This window comes from Rana temporaria, chromosome 10, assembly GCF_905171775.1.
Source record: "Rana temporaria chromosome 10, aRanTem1.1, whole genome shotgun sequence".
NCBI lineage: Eukaryota > Metazoa > Chordata > Amphibia > Anura > Ranidae > Rana > Rana temporaria.
The window spans coordinates 90,504,081-90,523,545 of NC_053498.1; the positions used below are offsets into that span (position 1 = coordinate 90,504,081).

The 19,465-nt window shown below is 41.9% G+C and overlaps 1 protein-coding gene across 1 annotated transcript in view; it reads left to right on the forward strand.

Annotated features, from left to right (window-relative positions):
• GRIN2D (glutamate ionotropic receptor NMDA type subunit 2D) overlaps nucleotides 1-19,244 on the forward strand; it is a 441,978-nt gene extending 422,734 nt beyond the window's left edge. The window contains exon 12 of the mRNA XM_040325680.1: nucleotides 14,685-19,244. Coding sequence (XP_040181614.1) covers nucleotides 14,685-16,172 — 1,488 coding nt within the window. The 3' untranslated portion in view covers nucleotides 16,173-19,244. The remainder of the gene's footprint in view (nucleotides 1-14,684) is intronic.
• Nucleotides 19,245-19,465: the final 221 nt, after the last annotated feature.

Genomic DNA, 19,465 nt, shown 5'->3' on the forward strand with positions numbered 1-19,465 from the left:
GACAACCAATGGCAAGGGTTGTCGGGAAGAGGTCCTGTCCTCATCAACATGGGGACAGGGTGCTCTGGGGTGGGGGGGCCCGCAGTGCGCCCCCCTGCCCCAGAGCACCCAACCCCCCCATGTTGAGGGCATGCGGCCTGGCACGGCTCAGGAGGGGGGGGGGACGCTCGCTCGTCCCCACTCCCTTCCTGGCCGGCCGGGTAGCGTGCTTTGGATACGGGTCTGGTATGGATTGTAGGGGGACCCCCTACGTAAATTTTTCGGCGTGGGGGGGTCTCCTTACAACCCATACCAGACCTAAGGGCCTGGTATGCTCCTGGGGGGGGAACCCATGCCGGTTTTTTCTTTGAAAATTGGCATGGAGTTCACCCTCTCAGGAATGCATGCTGAGCGACGCTGTCATTTTTTTTTATAATTAATTTTTTTCCCGGCGCGTCTTTTTTTTTCACCCGTCGCAACTTTAGTGTCCCGTCGAAATTCTCAAAGCCGACCGGCGTTAATTACGTTCGCGCGCTGCACGTCGGGAAAATGACGTCACACGCATGCGCAGTACGGCCGGCGCGGGAGCGCGCCTCATTTAAATTTTAAACGCCCCCAGGAGAGGAGGACCGCCTTACGACGGCGGCACTTAAGTTACACAGCGTGTAATTTCTACCTAAGTGCTTTGACGATCAGGTACTTAGGTAGAAATTTTAAGTCAGTGTAACTTAACTGCTGAATTTTAAGTTACGCACAGTTTTTGAGAATTTGGCCCTCTATCTTTTTTTCTGTATATTTTAAACATTCTACAAAAACGTTTGCAAATAATTATTTTTGGTTGAACTTTTTTTCATACTTAAAGGATCACTAAAGGAATTTTTTTTTTTTTCTGAAATGACTGTTTACAGGGTATATAGACATACAAGTTAACTGATTCCTTTTAAAAATGATTAAAAATAGATTAAATTCAATCATATAATGTGCCTGTAGTTTCACTTTCGTTTTTAAACTGATTTCATTTTTATGTGAAGTAAAGAGACCCACAGAACAAAAACAAACAAATCCAGGGCAGTGTTTTGTTTTTAAAATGAATCTGATTGGTTCTGTTAAGTTTTAGACACACAGTAATGACAGCTTAGACCACCGTGAAAAGCTCCCAATATGATGGTTATAAGGAGCCAGACAACCAGGAAGTGTGGAGATCAGAGCAGTTTTACAGCAACATCAAAGCAAAAACGAGCAATGAGGTCATGAAACCAGTACTGCAGTAAGGTAAAGGAAGCTATTTAGCTAAAAAAAAATCCTTTAGTGACCCTTTAATGAATATTTTGTCAAGTTTACAAAATAACTAAGCCTAATAACATAACTATCTAATATGTGACTTGAAGTTTCAAGAACTGATGCTCAAATTGTGCTGTGAAATGGTATATTTCCTGTATTGCTGAAACTAAATAGCTTTTAATGCAGAACGGTAACAACTAAGGTTCTGCAAATTACTGTTTGTAAGCTTTTGCATTATAGAACCTGTGAAGATTTTTTAAACCCTTCACAGGTTCTGTAATACATGAGCTTTGAGACTGCAAAAGTAGCTACTTCAGAAACAGCTTCTAAAGGAAAGACTTTGCGGTCTTGGAGCTGATTTATTACATCTGTGAAGTCTCCTGGAGACTTTTATCACAGTCACATAAAAGCAAATGCAATGCAGAGAAAAAAAAGGCTAACAATGAATAAATGGTTCGATAATGGTAGTATCCAGGCTACAGCTTATTCAGACGGTAGAGTATTTTGAATATGCAATGAATATGTAGACTCATTTATAATGTGTGTATGTTGGTGTTATATTTAAAGTGTTGGGAAATAAAGGATAATAATCTGATCAGAGGCACCTACAGCAATTAAGAATAACTTGTTTGACAGACCTTTGGTTAGGAGGGCACATCGGGGAGGTCAGGAGAGCACAGTACGGGGGCAGGAGGTACACACCAGGGCATCAAGAGAGCACAGTATGGGGTCAGGAGGGCACACACCAGGGAGGTCAGGAGACCACACACCAGGGAGGTCAGGAGGGCATACACCGGGGAGGTCAGGAGAGCATACACCGGGGAGGACAGGAGGGCATACACCAGGGAGGTTAGGAGAGCATACACTGGGGGAGGTCAGGAGGGCATACACCAGGGAGGTCAGAAGAGCACACACCAGGAAGGTCAGGAGAGCACACACCAGGGAGGTCAGGAGAGCACACACCAGGGAGGTCAGGAGGGCATACACCGGGGGAGGTCAGGAGGGCATACACCAGGGAGGTTAGACGAGCATACACTGGGGGAGGTCAGGAGGGCATACACCGGGGGGAGGGTATACATCAGTGAGGGCATACACCAGGGAGGTCAGGAGGGTATTTACCAGGGAGGTCAGGAGGGCAAACACTGGGGGAGATCAGGAGGGCACACACTGGGGGGATCAGGAGGGCATACGCTGGGGGCATACATTGGGGGATCAGGAGGGCATACACTGGGGGGGGGGAATCAGGAGGACATACACTGGGGGCATACACTGGGGGATCAGGAGGGCATACACTGGGGGATGAGGAGGGCACACACCAGGGGGCAGTCACAATGTTTTATTGAGCCCAATTTCTCACTGTGCCACATGAAAAGATGGAATCCCATTTGTCAGCTGACAGCTCCTCTATGCTAAGCTGCAGTAACTCAGCAGATTTAGCATAGAGGAGCCTGTAAACAAATCCATGATGTACTGCTAGCTGAGCTTACCTTCCAGGAAGTTCACAGTCACACGGTTCCCTCTGCTCAGCTGCTCACACCTCCCTCTTCCAGGTGGGCACAGTCTCGGGGTTAGGCACATCCCCTTCCCTCCCACTCAAGCAGCAGCCTGAAGGAGAGAGGCTGAAAAACTGCTGGGGGAGGTACAGGGGGTGGAGAGTGCAGCCTCGAGTGTGTTGGCAGAAATTCTTAATGCTGAGAATGCATGTGAGTTGTCCCGACCATGACTCCGAATTCTCGGGGCGCTCTCAGCCTCAGAGTCAGCAAAATTTTCTTGGGGGGAGCAATTGCCCCATTGGCCCCCTGGATCCGCCCCTGCATTAGTCACAGTGGAGGTCTGAGAATAGATGTTACCCAATCTCCTCTTGCTCTCTAAGGCTAAGCAGCTTTCTGTAATCAGGGGCTCAGGGAACAGAAGAGCTTGGGAAGCACTCCTGGAGCCAGCAGCAAGAGGGTGGGGTGCACCTTCAGAGCCCCTTAAAAGTCTTAAGGTCATCCTAATTACTTTCACCTAAAATCCCATCACTGGTTCAAAAATATCCACACCAAGTTCTTGGCTGACACAGCCCTGAGTTTGCCATAACCCCCTGAATACCAGTACCTTGGTAAACAAGTGGTTAAGTGTGCTTTTTCCTTAGCTTTGGAAGGATTTTCTCTCGCTTTCCATTGTGTCTCTGGTCTAGACTGTGAAAAAAAAAATCACTAGAATACAGTACATTGCATATAGCAAAACTGATTTTGGTTTGTGTTTTAAGCCATTATGATTATGTTATCTGTAGCTTGTGTTAATGCAAAAAGTAAGAAAACATTTTTTTCTGATCTCAGCAACCAATCAGATTTTAGCTTTAATCTACAATGGCAGAATTACTGTTAAAAAGAAAAATGTTCTTCTTAATTTTACAAAACCTCTCCATCATGTTGGTATAATTGGAAGTATATAGCTGAAAAATTAAGCTGCTAAAATATACGGTACATTCATTGTTGTATTTCTTGTTCAGCTAAGAAGGTAACCCTTAGCAAATAGCCTCAAAATAGGTCTCTTCTGAAAAACAGTATTTGTTCTTTGTAACAATATCCTAAAATAGACATCTGCATTAAAAAAAAAATCTAAGAAAGGCACTGCTATCATGCATGTCAATATCATGTCGATACTGCAGGCTGTGTTCTAGCTATTTTTATCCCGCGTATGTCAGTAAATGAATCAAAATGAGAATACAAAGTAGCTAAAGAGGGATTACAAATTGCATTTTTCAATGTCATGCTTGCATTAAGAATTTTCAACTGTAAGGATATCATTCATATACACAGTTTTTTCAATAATAATTGTAAACAAAAACTCTAATGTGCGCTGCAGAAATGTTAGTACACATGTGAGCTCTGGTACTTGCATCAATCAAGTTTTGAACTGATGAACTGGCCAACTCAAAATGTTCTTTTACAACGTAATTCTGTTACATGGTGACTCAGATTACTTGTCACCATCAGAATATTTAGCTAATTACAAGACTCAATTATTGCAATGAATTTGCCATAATGTTAGCTACATCAAACTGGAATTTCTTCTTTGGGTGGAACTGACATTAAAATAAGACTTCAGCCAACACACAATACGTGTTTTTTTTTTTTTTTTTTTTAAATAAAGCTTAATATACTGTACATGCACAACAATCTAAAGACACAGGGCCAAATCCTCGAAAGGGATACGCAGGCGGAACTGCTGTTCAGCCTGCGTATCACTGTGCCTATCTTTGGAACTGATCCTCAGAAGCAGTTTTCCAAAGATAGGCAGAAGATCTGACATCTGTAAGACACTTACACTGTCAGATCTTAGGATGCAGTACCGCATCCGCCGCTGGGGGCATTTCGCATTGAAATGCCGCTTTGCGTATGCAAATGAGGACTTACGGAGATCCACAAAGCTTTTCAGCTTTGTTTTTTCTGCGTAAGTTTACGTTTGCATACGTAAAATTAGGGCTGCTTTTACAAGGTGATGACATTTAAATTGTCATCGCCCCCTGCAGAAGAGGACCGCCTTGCGCCGGAGACATTTAAGTTACACGGCCGAAAATTTCTAGGTAAGTGCTTTGTGGATCGGGCACTTAGGTAGAAATTTTCCACCAGTGTAACTTAAATGGTAAAAGTTAAGTTACGCCGCCTGGCTGAGGATTTGGCCCACAATCTATTCTAGACTATCTATAAATGATTATTTTGGGGGTTTGATGGAAGTAAGGCATGTAGAAATTTTCTGTTCTAAGGAAACCTTTCTTAGCTTCTCACTGGTCCCATTGCTTTTTGATTGCTTTTGGATGGCCTCAGCATAACCTGTTAAGTTATACTTTCTCATTGCTCCCTATAGCCCTGAGTCACAAAAGTCATTCTTTCCATGCACATATGATGGCCAACAAACTGGAAACAATTTGAAATACAGTAAAACCTTTGTTTGAGAGTAACTTGGTTTGAGAGCATTTTGCAAGACAAGCAAAATGTTTTAATACATTTTGACTTGATATACAAGTGATGTCTTGATATACAGTAGCGTCATGTCACAACTGAGTATACAAGAGAAGAGAGGTGCCTCTAAGTGTAGCAATATGGTTACATTTAATGAAGATACAACATTTAGAAACTCACATGGTTGATGATTAAAGAGGCACATCTAAGTATGCAGAGATCTGGGGTAAAGATGTCCACATAAACCATCCTCCTCACTGCCATTGACGTCATCCCTTCCATGCTGCGCTCCACGAGCGATTCAAGCCTAGATTTCAGATCGCTCCACTGCAGAGTAGTCTTCCAGGTCACGATTGCAGACAGCTTTACTCTGGATGCCTACATACTTAGATGTGCCTCTCTTTTTTTTTTTTATGTTTACCACTTCAGACTCAACCACAGCAAGAGACTTGCTCATGATTGTATTCATTAATTCCATCTCAACCTTGGTTTTGCATCATTTGTGGTATTCCGAATGTTATTTTATGTATTTATCCTTTACTTTGTTATATTAATTATTTTACGTATCTTGTTTCATTTAATTGAAAATATAAACCATACCCACCCCCTTCCACCCCCCCCCTAATGGTTTGTCCCTTATTTTCCTTTTAGTCTTCTTTAGTTACCCACTGTCTACTATAATTTTCTCCAGGTATTGCTCCGTTAATTTAAAATCTTTCCACTGCCTCCATCTCTTATTGTGTATATTGAGTTGGCCCTCATCACAGCTACATAGGTATTCCAGATTATTATAATTTTCCACCCTTTCGAACCATTCTTTTCTGTCTGGTTTTCTTGTATTTAACCAATTTTTTGGTATCAATCCCTTTGCGGCATTTATCAGTGGTGGGATTAATGTTTTCTTATAGCTACTATTTGACTCATTTGATTCATGAAACAGGCAAACTTGTATGGTATTGGGTACCTTTTTCCCAGTTATCACTTCAATATATTCAAGAATTTCCTGCCAATATTCCTTTATCGTTAGACAGTCCCACCATATGTGTGTAGTTGTTCCTATCTGTCCACATTCTCTCCAACACAATGGCGTTTTATCTTTACTGAATTTATGAATAACTTCAGGTGTCCTGTGCCATCTCGCGATGCATTTATAGTTCATTTAGATTGTACTCATATCAGTTGCGGTGTTATGTACGGATGATATTATTCTTTCTACTTGTTGTTTTTCCCATTTTCCTATGAAATGTGGGTTTCCTTGTAGATCTAATTCTGTCAGGATTTGATATACCTTTGATATAACATGCCTTACTGGGTTTTGTGTACAGCATAGATGTGCCTCTTTTAATCATCAACCATGTGAGTTGGTAAATGTTGTACCTTCATTAGATTTAAGCATATTGCTACACTTAGAGGCACCTCTCTTCTCTTACTCTGCTGCTCCTGATGGAGTTTTGCTTTTAAAACCCCTTGTGGAGGCTTCCATTTGTGGATGGACATTTTATGGTTACACAACCCAGCACATTGCTATAATCTTTTTATATGGACTATAAACTGAAGGACTTATGAATAAATATTTGTGGAACGAATCATTTGAGTTTCCATTATTTCTTATGGGAAAATTTTCTTTGATATACAAGTGCTTTGGATTACAAGCATTCCTCCGGAACAAATTATGCTTGCAATCCAATGTTTTACTTTAAGTGGCTCTGTAATATTAGTCTGTATCTGTGCTTTGAACTAGCAAGTTTGGATACATAGTCGGTCAAGGACATTACAAAATGTTTTGCATGGCTTCACCCACTATCCCAAATGTTCCCTAATTTTGGGGTTTGTAAAGGGAGCAAGACATGTAGAGATATACTATATATACATATTAGAAGGGGGACAGGCTCAACTGCTATTGGTAGGCAGCAGTAAATCATACAGAAGATAAGGACACCCAGGAAGAGTCCAGGAAGTGGTGTCTTTCTTTGCTTTCTATTAAGCAAGGCATCAAACCAACACAGTTCCTTTCTTTTTTTCTTTTTTTTCCCCTTATGTACAACTGACTTGTATTTGTTTTTATAAGAAAGGTTTATAATAAAGAGGAATACAAACTATACATCTGATACATCAGGAGAGTAATGCTCCAAACAAAAAAAGTACCATGTTGAAGTGGGACAGATCACATTATTAATTATCAGAAAAGCATAAATTACCACACAATGGGGGTTATTTACGAAAGGCAAATTCACTTTGCAAACTATGGGGCAGATTCACGTAGATTGTGGCAAAATTGTGCGGGCGTAACGTATCTCATTTATGTTACGCCTCCGCAACTTACATGGGCAAGTGCTGTATTCTCAAAGCACTTGCTCCGTAAGTTGCGGCGGCGTAGCGTAAATCACCCGGCGGAATTCAAATTCGGCGGGTAGGGGGCGTGTATCATTTAAATGAAGCGCGTCCTCGTGCCGAACGAACTGCGCATGCGCAATCCGCAAAAAATATTCAAGTGTGCATTGCTCTAAATGACGTCGCAAGGACGTCATTGGTTTCAACGTGAACGTAAATGACGTCCAGCCCCATTCACGGACGACTTACACAAACGATGTAACTTTTTAAAATTTCGACGCGGGAAAGACGGCCATACTTAACATTGGCTGCGCCTCATATAGCAGGGGCAACTATACGCCGGGAAAAGCCTAACGTAAACGTCGTAACTTTACTGCGTCGGCCGCGCGTACGTTCGGGAATTCGCGTATCTAGCTAATTTGCATACTCAACGCAGATTTCAACGGAAGCGCCACCTAGCGGGACAAAAAAAAAATGCACTTAAGATCCGACGGCGTAAGAGACTTACGCCTGTCGGATCTAATGGATATCTATGTGTAACTGATTCTAAGAATCAGTCGCATAGATACAACGGCTCAACGTAGAGATACGACGGCGTATCTGGAGATACGCCGTCGTATCTCGGTTGAGAATCTGGGCCTATAAGTGCAAAGTGCACTTAAAATTGCACTGAAAGTGCATTTGGAAGTGCAGTCACTGTAGATCCAAGGGGCACATGCAAGGAAAATAAAAAACAGCTTTTTAGCTTGCACCTGATTGGATGATAAAATCAGTAGAGCTGCCACTCATTTCAGATCTACAACGATTGCACTTCCAAGTACACTTTCAAGTGCACTTTGCACTTGTAGTGCAAAGTGGATTTGCCTTTCATAAATAACCCCCAATGCATCACAATCACCTTAATGTCAGTATTTCATGGTCCTACCTTAGACCTAATAGAGCGTGTTCTCTACAACAAATTGTGTGAGTCTGATAGGTCTCAGCATGTGGCCTCATATCATAGTCAGACCCCGGTCCTACAATGCAATCCATTTTATTGAAATTAGACTGATAGTATAGCTTAAAACTATAAAGAAGGTAGAGTAAAAATAGAGAGAGAAGGGGCGCAAGGGAAATGGGGATAAGGGAAATTTGGAAATGAAGACCGAGGGGGGGGGGGGGTCCCACTTAAAGGATCCAGTTTTACATTGCCACAGGAAGCAGCCCTATAAACAGATTCTAGAGGAGTAAAATATGTGTTGCACTAGTTTCTGTTAGATGCCAAAGTTCCAAGACATTATTATGTTTACCAAACAATTTACATAGCTGTTAGATGACCCATCAATTTAACATCTTAAATCCTTGAGAGTAGATTCACTAGGGAAGGATGTTCAGTGTGTGTCCATTTTAGAGCTACTAAACTTCTCACTGCTGTAAGTATATGCGTAAGAAGTTTTTTTAGCTGATTCAGAAAAAAATTATGGGGGTAAACCCTAGAGGAAATCTTCTATTTATTACCCCACTATCTCAGTTCCCCAGCAGGCAAGGCATTAAGCCGCAGAAAGTTGCAGAGTCCCCTAAATAGGAGCATAGGATCCATGAACAAAGATGGTTTATCTGTGAAAGATATGCAGTCCTTACCAGGAGGAAGGGAGAAGCAGTGAATAATAACAAGAGACATAAGTGTTTTAAGTGCAATCTTTAATTAACATTAATGGACAGCTGCAGGGCTGTCCTCTTTCACCAATATTGTTTGTAATAGCACTGGAACCCCTGCTAGTGGCTATCCGTAAAAAAAACAGATATTGGAGGGGTAAGAGAAGGGGAAAGGAAGTTTAAGGTAGCGGTGTATGCCAATGACCTGCTTTTCTACATCTCTAAACCCAGAATTACAACCCCAATTATATTAGAGGAGCTAACTAGATATGAAAAATTGACCAATTTTAAAATAAATATGTCTAAATATGAGATTCTGAATAATACTATCCCAAGGAGCAGAGGGCAATCCAACCTAAATTCCCCTTTGTATGGTGTAAGGAGGGATTGGGGCACTTGGGAATAAAACTGACGGCATCTTTGGGGACTATGTACAAGGCTAATTATATACCAATACTTAATAAGATTAAGGAACACTTGGAAGAGTAAGAAACACTTGGAGAATCTGAGACATAAGCCTCCTTCATGGATAGGAAGAATAAATGCTCTAAAAATGAATATTTTACCAAGGATGGTCTACATTTTTCAAATGATTCCAATTACAGTACCCCAAGACTATTTTAAGAAATTAAGATCAATGATATTAAAATATATCTGTGCACATAAACGTCCCAGAATTGCATACGCAACACTGACAAAAGCCAAAAAGGTCAGGAGGACTAGCAGCCCCGAATTTCAAGAAATACTATCAGGCGATCTGTGTTTCCCAGATGGTAGAATGGATTCATAATAAGCAGGGGAGAAGCTGGGTAAATATGGAGATATCACAAAGTAAGGCAGATTTGGGGAAGACGGTCTGGATACCACAACAGCACCGGGACTTCGCTATTAGCACAAACCCACTAACTAGAAATACTTTTAAGATTTGGGATGGCTTAGGGAGACTGCATCACTGGGATTATAATTCACCACTAGGGATGAGCTGAACACCCCCCCGTTTGCCAGAACCTTCGAACGGACCGACCGTTCGCGCGAACATTTAGAACCCCATTGACGTCTATGGGACTCGAATGTTCGAATTCAAAAGTGCTCATTTTAAAGCCTAATATGCAAGTTATTGTCATAAAACATCGTTGAGAACCTGGGTATTGCCCCAGGGAACATCTATCAATGGAAAAAAAGTTTTAAAAACTGTTTTTTTTTCTGGAGCAGTGATTTTAATAATGCTTAAAGTGAAAAAATAAATAAATGAAAAATTCCTTTAAATATTGTACCTGCTGGGTGTCTATTGTATGCCTGTGAAGTGGCACATGTTTAGAACTGTCCCTGCACAAAATGAGATTACCATAAGAAAAAAGTAACTTAAAACTGCTTGAGGCTTTAATGTAATGCCTGGTCCCTGCAATATGGATGAAAATCATTGAGAAAAATAGCACAGACACAGACAGTACACACACCACGTAGCTTTAGGTGCACACTGCGGAGGACACAGGCAGTACACACCACGTAGCTTTAGGTGCACACTGCAGAGGACACAGGCAGTACACACCACGTAGCTTTAGGTGCACACTGCAGAGGACACAGGCAGTACACACCACGTAGCTTTAGGTGCACACTGCAGAGGACATGGGCAGTACACACCACGTAGCTTTAGGTGCACAATGCAGAGGACACGGGCAATACACACACCACGTAGCTTTAGGTGCACACTGCAGAGGACACGGGCAGTACACACCACGTAGCTTTAGGTGCACACTGCAGAGGACATGGGCAGTACACACCACGTAGCTTTAGGTGCACAATGCAGAGGACACGGGCAATACACACACCACATAGCTTTAGGTGCACACTGCAGAGGACACGGGCAGTACACACCACGTAGCTTTAGGTGCACACTGCAGAGGACACAGGCAGTAAACACACCATGTAGATTTAGGTGCACACTGCAGAGGACACAGGCAGTACACCACGTGAGAATACTGCAGCTAGCACAATCACCTGCCTGCCAGTAAATTAGGAAGTGCAGATCTAGCTAAACTATACAGTGTATAAATATATATACAACACCTGGGATGCATATATATCCTCTAATATATCCTGTAACTTTAACTGACTAGCCTGCCTGCCTGCCTGCTCTATCTACCTACTAAAAATTAAACTCTCTCTCTGTCTTCTCTCTTTTAACCACCTCAACACACTACACAAGGCCAACCTGCAGGTGGCCTTTTATAGTGTGGGGCGTGTACTAAACCCCCTCAGTCATAATTGGCCAAAGCCACCCTGGCTTTGGCCAATTATAGCTCTCCGTTTTTTGCAAGCTGTGATTGGCCAAGCATGCGGGTCATAGTGCATGCTTGGCCAATCATCAGCCAGCAATGCACTGCGATGCCGCAGTACGGCCCAAAATGTTCGTAATTCCACGAACGATCGAACATACAATGTTCGAGTTGAACATGAGTTCGACTCGAATACGAAGCTCATCCCTATTCACCACTATTATCTATATTATCTATATCTTATCTATATTGGGCACAAATTATTTCAAGCCAGGGAAAGAGGAACATATATATTTCACTAAATGGACAAAAAAAGAGTAAATACAATTACAAGATGTAATAAAAAGGAAATAGGATTTGCACGTGGAAATTACACAAAGATGGGGAAATAAGCCACTAGATAAATGGAGGTACACACAACTACAGCATTTTGCACAATCACTGCCACAACCGTTACGGGTAAAAGGACACATGAGGTTAATAGAGAATCTTTTCTGCTCTCCCCAAAGTATATCAAAAATGTATAGACTCCTAATCAAGAAAACAGAACCTGAATTCCCTTCATATCTGGGGAAATGGGAAGAGGAGATAGGCCAGCTCAGAGATGAGAAACATAGAAGGATAATTCTGAGAAAAGCTTGTTTTTCTACAGGAGATATAAAGACAGTGGAAATTCGCTATAAACTCCTGGCAAGATGGTATGTGACCCCCCAGAGGGCGCACAGGATCGGGACAGAAGGACCCCTAACTTGCTGGAGGGGCTGGAGGAAGAGCCAAGCAACCAATGTCAAGGAAATAGAATTAGGCATTTTAGGTGTAGGATCCATATGTGTCCATCGGGAAATGTGTACTGGGTCAGGTGGGTAATTAAACCATTGCCAATAGCAATCAGATTGCCCTTAGCATGCAGCACTAAGAATACATAGGGTAGAACTGACCAAAGCTGGTAGCATATGAAGAGTAGGGAATAAGCTGGAGTACAAATAGAAACATAGGGCATAACATAGGGCTCACTGCTTAACAAGTTTCCTTTGCGATAGGTCCCATTGCCTCATGGAAACACCTGAGGTGGATGTTGTTGTGGTGGGGTTGATGATCTAAATTGTCCAGGTGAATTGAATGTATTTATGTTGAACCTGCATATGTATGTATATTGAACTTCTGTATTGAACTCACTGATACATTCAGCTATGGGAAAGTGGGCCAATGCATTAAAGGTGTTTTGTGAAAGGCTTCAGGCTATCTCAGTCATGTTCTTCTTATGCGACTCTTCTATTTTGGCAAAAATACTTTCCAGGTCCTTCTTGGTAGGCAAGCTCACCTTCTTCCTTGTCAATAGTCAAATTTGGAGAGTGCCAGTGGCGTCGCTATGGGGGTGCGGGGTGCGGACCACACCCAGGTGACAGCTGCCAGAGGGGTGAAACCAGGGCTGGCACCACTATAACATAGAAAACAAATTCTCCTGCACACGAGAGGATAGTCCAAAAGTAAATTGTCCATAAGGATAATACCAACAACGGTGCCACCGGCCTTGCTGCCCTTCATGGATGGGGATATCCTTTAGCCGGCAGTGACCCCTTTCAATTTCTCCATGACCGGTCGGAGTGTGGTTCGAGGTCTTTTCACTGCAGCTTATGTTGACTAAGCCTTACTGCGAATTATTTCTACTACACTTGTGAGTAGGCCCTGTATATACATTTTAATTTATTAAAATCTTTTAACGGTAATACACTAGGCTGGTGTGCCTTTGTTTTCTGTTCTCTTGTCTGGCACCACTATAAGCATGAACTGCTGCCAGTGGGGCCCCATTGGAGGTAGGAGCTGTGGCTTATCGGTGGTGCAGGCGGCGATATCAGCCGGTGCAGTATCTCAGCTCTGCCTAGCTCTCACTCCTTCAGTATGTTCTAAGGACAGATAGGAACTCTGCTTGAGAGTCAGGCTGTAAGTGTCATTATTCCATCCTGTCACTACTGTTCTCAGGCCCTCCCTCACTCCACCACCTGTCCAATCCCACACTCTGCCTCCCATTTCTGTCTGCCCAACCCTGCCAACACTCCAACCCCATGCATGGAATGCCTGCAGTGTGCTGTGAAAGGTGTTCTCTGAGCAGCTTGGTGGGAGATCTGAAAAAATAGCTGCTATAGCTGCCTAAGGGGGAACCAGCCTGAGTGGGGGAAGGCATCATTGGTAAGTGAGCCTTTCACATACAGAACAACCATCCTGTCTCCCCCCACCACCTGTTGCTCTGCCTCTTACCCCCTTCTCTCTCCCTCTCTTCTTTCTCTCTCCTCTTTTCACCCCCCCACACTCTTGTTCTTATATCCCCAACCCCAAACTCCTCTTTTAATCTCTCCCCTATTTTATCCACCCTCTCTCCCCCTCCACTCTCTTTCATCCCCTTTCTCTCTTTCTTCCCCCTCACTCTCTTACCTCCTCTCCCTCTCTTTCTCACCCCATTATTTTCCTCTCCCTTTCTCTTTCCCCCTCCCCTTCTCCCTCTTTCCACCCTCTCTTTTTCCCCTTCCTCTTTCCCTTTCTCCCCCTTTCTCTCCTTCCCCTCTTCTATTTCTCTCCTCTCCCTCTCCCCTTACCATCTCCCCCCTCTTACTCCCCCTCTCTTCCTCCCTTTCACCCTCCTGTCTCACCTCTTTAGCTCCCCCCTTTCTGCCCCCTCAATTTTCTGCTCCCTCTCTTTCTCCCAACCACATATCTTTTCTCCTCTTTTTTCTCTCTCTCTCTCTCTCCCCACAACTGATGAACCCTTCTGGTCCTTAAGTGGTTAATCACTGCAATGTTCACTCCACTACTGTACTAAGTCAAAATGTGTTGATTTACTATAGTTTTTATAGTTTGCTATTCTTATGGCATGCTTCCATTTGCTACAGATAACATATGCAAAGAAATTCAAAGGCAAGTCAAAGGTTTATTTGCTTAAAGCTTAACTCCAGGGAAATATAAAATACACACATTTTTGCAGCCTTTTATTTGCCAATGTATCAATAAAGCCTCATTTACTCTGTTGTGCTGTGTGTTACATCCTGTGTTAAGGCAAACCATTTATCTGACTAAGCAGCCTAAGGCATTTTTGGTAGAAAAATATTTAGGTTGTGGTATAGTGGAATACTTATGGAATATGTGTGCACCGTAATGAAAAAAAAAATTGCACTTGATTTTGATAAATGTTGCATGTATAACAAGCATATGAATGACGTTGGCATTTTTATTGTTCCCACAGGGCATGTATAGCTGTTGCAGTGCTGAGGATCCAAAGGCTATAGACCAACAACTTCCAACTTTAAATCATTGCTATCCACCACAAAGAATACCAGCCCTATCAAATTCCATTGCTCCACCTCCACCACCATCTGCTCCTTTACCATGTTCCAACTTTTTGCCACGGGAAAGGAGGATAGTTGAGAGGTGGCGACATGCTCGCAGCCCTAACTGCTACAAAGATATGTATACTCCAACTCGGTCTGCCCTTGACCCCAGCAGTAAGGTAGCTCCCCCTCGCCATTCTCATAAGAACACATTTTCTGATGGATTTCATAGGTATTATGGTCCTATTGAGCCTGAAGGTCTCTCTGATCATCTAGTGGAGTCTGGACAAGCTTTTAGCAAAGACAAAAAGATGGCACCCTGTCAGATGTCACCTCCAACTCAAAGAGACTTCCTAGAAAACCCACCATCTTATTTTGCCATTGTGCGAGAAAAAGATGCTCCAGAACCACCAGGATGGCAGTCAAAAGTTTCACGAGGTCTTTATGAAAACTACCAAACAGGAAAGGAAAGGACTCCAAAGTCTACAGGTGGGGCACGGGGTAGTCGAACACCTGAAACAGCAGCAAAAAAGTTTGACCACTTGGGCAGTAGTTATCAAAAGAGCACATGTGAAATGGAATGTGAGGTATATAGTGGTGGAGGTCAGAATCCTAGCACAAATCGTCCCAACAAAGCCAGTGTGGAGGTATGTGATGGAACCCATTATGGCGGTCATTCAAGGTTTACTTATGAAGATGAGAGAAGTTGTGGAAGAGATTGTCATCATCGTCGAGAGGAAATGGAAATGGAATCCCAACCCCTACTGCATAAAAAATCGAATCGGTCTCATATGTGCAGGAGCCATTCTCACCCTCTTGTTATGAGCCCCAGCAAAAACAAATATGTTGATCTTTCAGATTCCGATTCAGATGTGTGTGAGAGGGAACCACCATGTGTGAAATCTGACATTGGACACAACTGTTGGTACTCACCAAACTACTTCTGCACATACCCATCTAGAGAACGAGAAACATCCTCTGCACCTAGAAAACCAATGAGGTACTGGTCAGTCGATAAGATTGGTAAACATCGCCAGTTGAGCAAAGATTATCTTCCAGCCACTTGCCATGGTTCATGCTATTGCAATAGTTTGGAAGTGTTGCAACCACACTGCCACAAGGAGCCAAGATACGTCAGCTGCTCGGATGAAAAGCTTGAAAGGCGATTAGATTGGGAACACTTACGTGGAGGTCACTGCTCTTTCCTCCACCACCATCACCATTCTTGTGACTTAGCCCCCATACATCCCACTTCCCGCAGTTTGGAGGACCTAAGCAGATGTCATCTGAGGTGTCACAGACACATCTTTTCTCCAGAATGCCAACCTAGGTCAAGTCATAGTGGAACCCTTTATAAAAGAAGGGGGTCTGCACACTTCTCTAGCTTGGAGTCTGAAGTATGACTAGAGGAGGAACCAACGCATTTGAAGACCACCTATGTTTAATGTTGGGAAACATATCTATGTTCTATATAAGTTGAAACCAAAACTTATAATAAACTCAGATACAGTTATGAAAGACTTCATGTTTATGTGGGCCATATTATTAGATTACAAAACTGAACTAGAATTTCCTAAGTAAACACCAAGAATATTTTTGATTGCAAAGTTCAACTGCAGCTTTGCATAAAGTGGAAGATGTTTTCCAAGAACCTTATGTTTAATACCTTCTGGCTGGACCAGCAGAATGACCCATTTGTAACCAGGTTGTGGAGAAAAGTGCGCTGAAAAAACAGGATAGTTCAACCAGCATCATAAAAAGGTCATCTTGAAGGCCACGTAGCCTATTGTCATCGATCTGTTTGCTCAGTGTACTGGGGACATTGAGATTTGGTACAAAAGTGTGTGAGGGGTGGAATGAAATTAAGGAAATTGAAATTGTGGACACCATTTTATTAGACTTTCCTGCTTTTACTTTTGACGAAATGTTAAGGGCTTATTTAAACATTTGTAACACTTTTAAGCACACTGCAATAGATACATAGTTGTGACTAGATACTATTAGTAAACTTATATAATTATTTAGTCATAGTATTCTTAGATAAACTTTTCTTTTCTCTGTTATTTCTCAGCCAAGACAAGAAAAGTCATTCGGCTGCATTGTGCTTCTTAGCTTCAGAACTGACATTTTAATGTATAATATCAAATATATAAAGTAAGATATGTTAGTTGTAAAGATTCTTTTTTATATATATTTTCATTTTTAATTTGGAGACAAAACTGTGATATATATCTATATATAAATCCTAAGAGGAAGATCCAAGATTTTAAAAAGCCCTAAGTTCCTTCAAAATCACAGTACATATTTTAGTTTTTACATCTTGTAAACACTGTAGCATTGTTATTGTTAGGGTAATAAGACTACTGTTGTCTAGTTTTTGAAAGGCAAGTTGCAGTCTTGATGGAATTGTTCTTTTATTTTTATTTTTGTCAACCATGAAACAGCAGTTGAGTAGACAAGAGAGATTATTGTCATTCAGTCTGGTAGAATTCAAAGCCATTGGCTTTTTCAGGTGAATCCTCTGACTTTGTGCTAGTAGTCCCCTACCAGTAGCTCATGGAGCCAAATGTGGCTCTTAACTTCAGTTGATGCTTACAGTAGCAGTGGATACTCTGTACTTGCCTGCTCAAGAATTTGTGTACCATACACATTATACAGGGTGCATTATACAGGGTGCAACCCAGGCAGAAAATGTGTACATTAAACAGAATCAGTCACCTCCTAAAAAAACAATAGAGTCATAGCACTTAGTGCACAGGTGACATGCTATGCTTGCTCTTTTCCTCTTCTACCTGAAGGAGGGGCAAATAAATCCAAACAAACAAATCCAATTATGTACTATGCATATTCTGCCTGTGTTCAGGTTCTCAGGTGATGAGGGCCATTGTCAATGCAGCTGAATACATTCAGCTTCACTGATACAAAACTCATTCTTATAGTGCACACTTTCCAGTACACATATAGGCAGAATATGTTACCAGAATTTAGCACAAATATAGTAGGGTTGATGTACTCCACTGAATTTTTCCAATTATCTTAAGCAAAGATTTCTAGAGTGCTGTTTTTACATACCTAGTTTAATGTCATGTGGCTCTTAAGCTGACAGATACATTGGCTTCTGCTCTATGCTCACATTGGAGCACATGATTTTGTATTCCTGCCATTGATTGCCTATATTTTTGTAGGGAGCTAAGGCTGCTCGTATACTGAATATCACCCATACTTGCACTACAGAATGGTAATACATGAGCCTGAATTATGCATAACATTTGCACATATTTTAAGTGTAGATAAGTGTAATTAGATGGGACTACATGGTACATTTGACTATCCATAATGAATTTCAGAAAGATTTGCGCATGTGTAAATCCCTCTTATACAAGGTACAGTTTTTACTAGACAATAGAAATCTATGTAACATCGCACACAAGCAAATTCATAATTCTGTGTCCACAATTTCTACAGCAAATTTACAAACACAAACATTTATAATGCTGCTGAAATACTAAAAATGTGGTAAAAAAATGCACATGCAATATTTTTGCTATCTGTACCTGATTTAATTTACACTTTTAGCACTGTGACCTCCTAAGTGCCACACAATTCAAATGAATGTCAGGTTTTGAGCATATTTGTGGGTTTGTGGGAATTTAGAGTATATTTAAAGGATTTTTTTTAAGTTTTATTCCACCCAAATAAAAAAGCCTATAATTTAGGGCTATTTTCAGGTGTTAATAAAATACTTTTTCCCCCATACTACCTTTAAAAATGGAGTTAAAAAATAGAACTTAGAGATTACATTAAGTGTCACATTTATTTGGAATAAAAAATGACCTAAATTGTGAAGGACCCAAATAGTCACCAATATTTCTTGTACTATACTTGCAGATGATCTTTCACCATTACGGACTTACTGTACTTTATTATGCGCTGTATCTCGGAATGAAGGCAGCCATCTTGGTGGAGGCTTTGCTTTCTCATATCAGAGCTGTCACCCTGATGCTTTATGATCTGTTAACTGGTGAGGGATTATTTCAGAAGCACAGACTCTATGGTGCAGAATCAGGGAGATCATTACACTGCAGCTACATAGTTACATAATTAGTTGAAAAAAGACTCAAGTCTATCCGGTTTAATCAATCTGTTCAACCAAGTTAAACCAGTCAGCTTCCATGCTATTAAAGAGAAGGAAAACCTTTATTTTTTTTGTAAAAAAACATCCTGAAAGGCGAAGGCATAATGATCTAGTATGCATAGCATACTAGCTCATTATGAAGTATTTACCTGAGATCGAAGCCCCTGCAGCGGTGCTCGGTCACCTCCTCCTTCAGTGCCATCTCTCTACGAGTCACTTCCGCATATCGCGGTTCCGGCGCTATAACAGGCCGGAGCCGCAATGATGTCACTCCCGTGTGCGTGTGTATGCCGCCAATAACGGCATGATCGTCGTCAGTGCGCCTGCGCGCCATTGTCTACGGTGCATGTGCTGTAGACATCGGTGCCTTTCTTTTGCAAATATCTCCTAAACCATGGAGGTTTAGGAGATATTTGTTGCACCTACAGGTACCTGTAGGCTTACCTGTAGGTTAAAGTGGCCTGTAAGGGTTTACAACCACTTTAATGAGAACAGTGAGCAGAACTGTAGTGACTCCATTTGCACAGGAGGGTCTAGGCAAAATCACATGTCAGGAAGTGC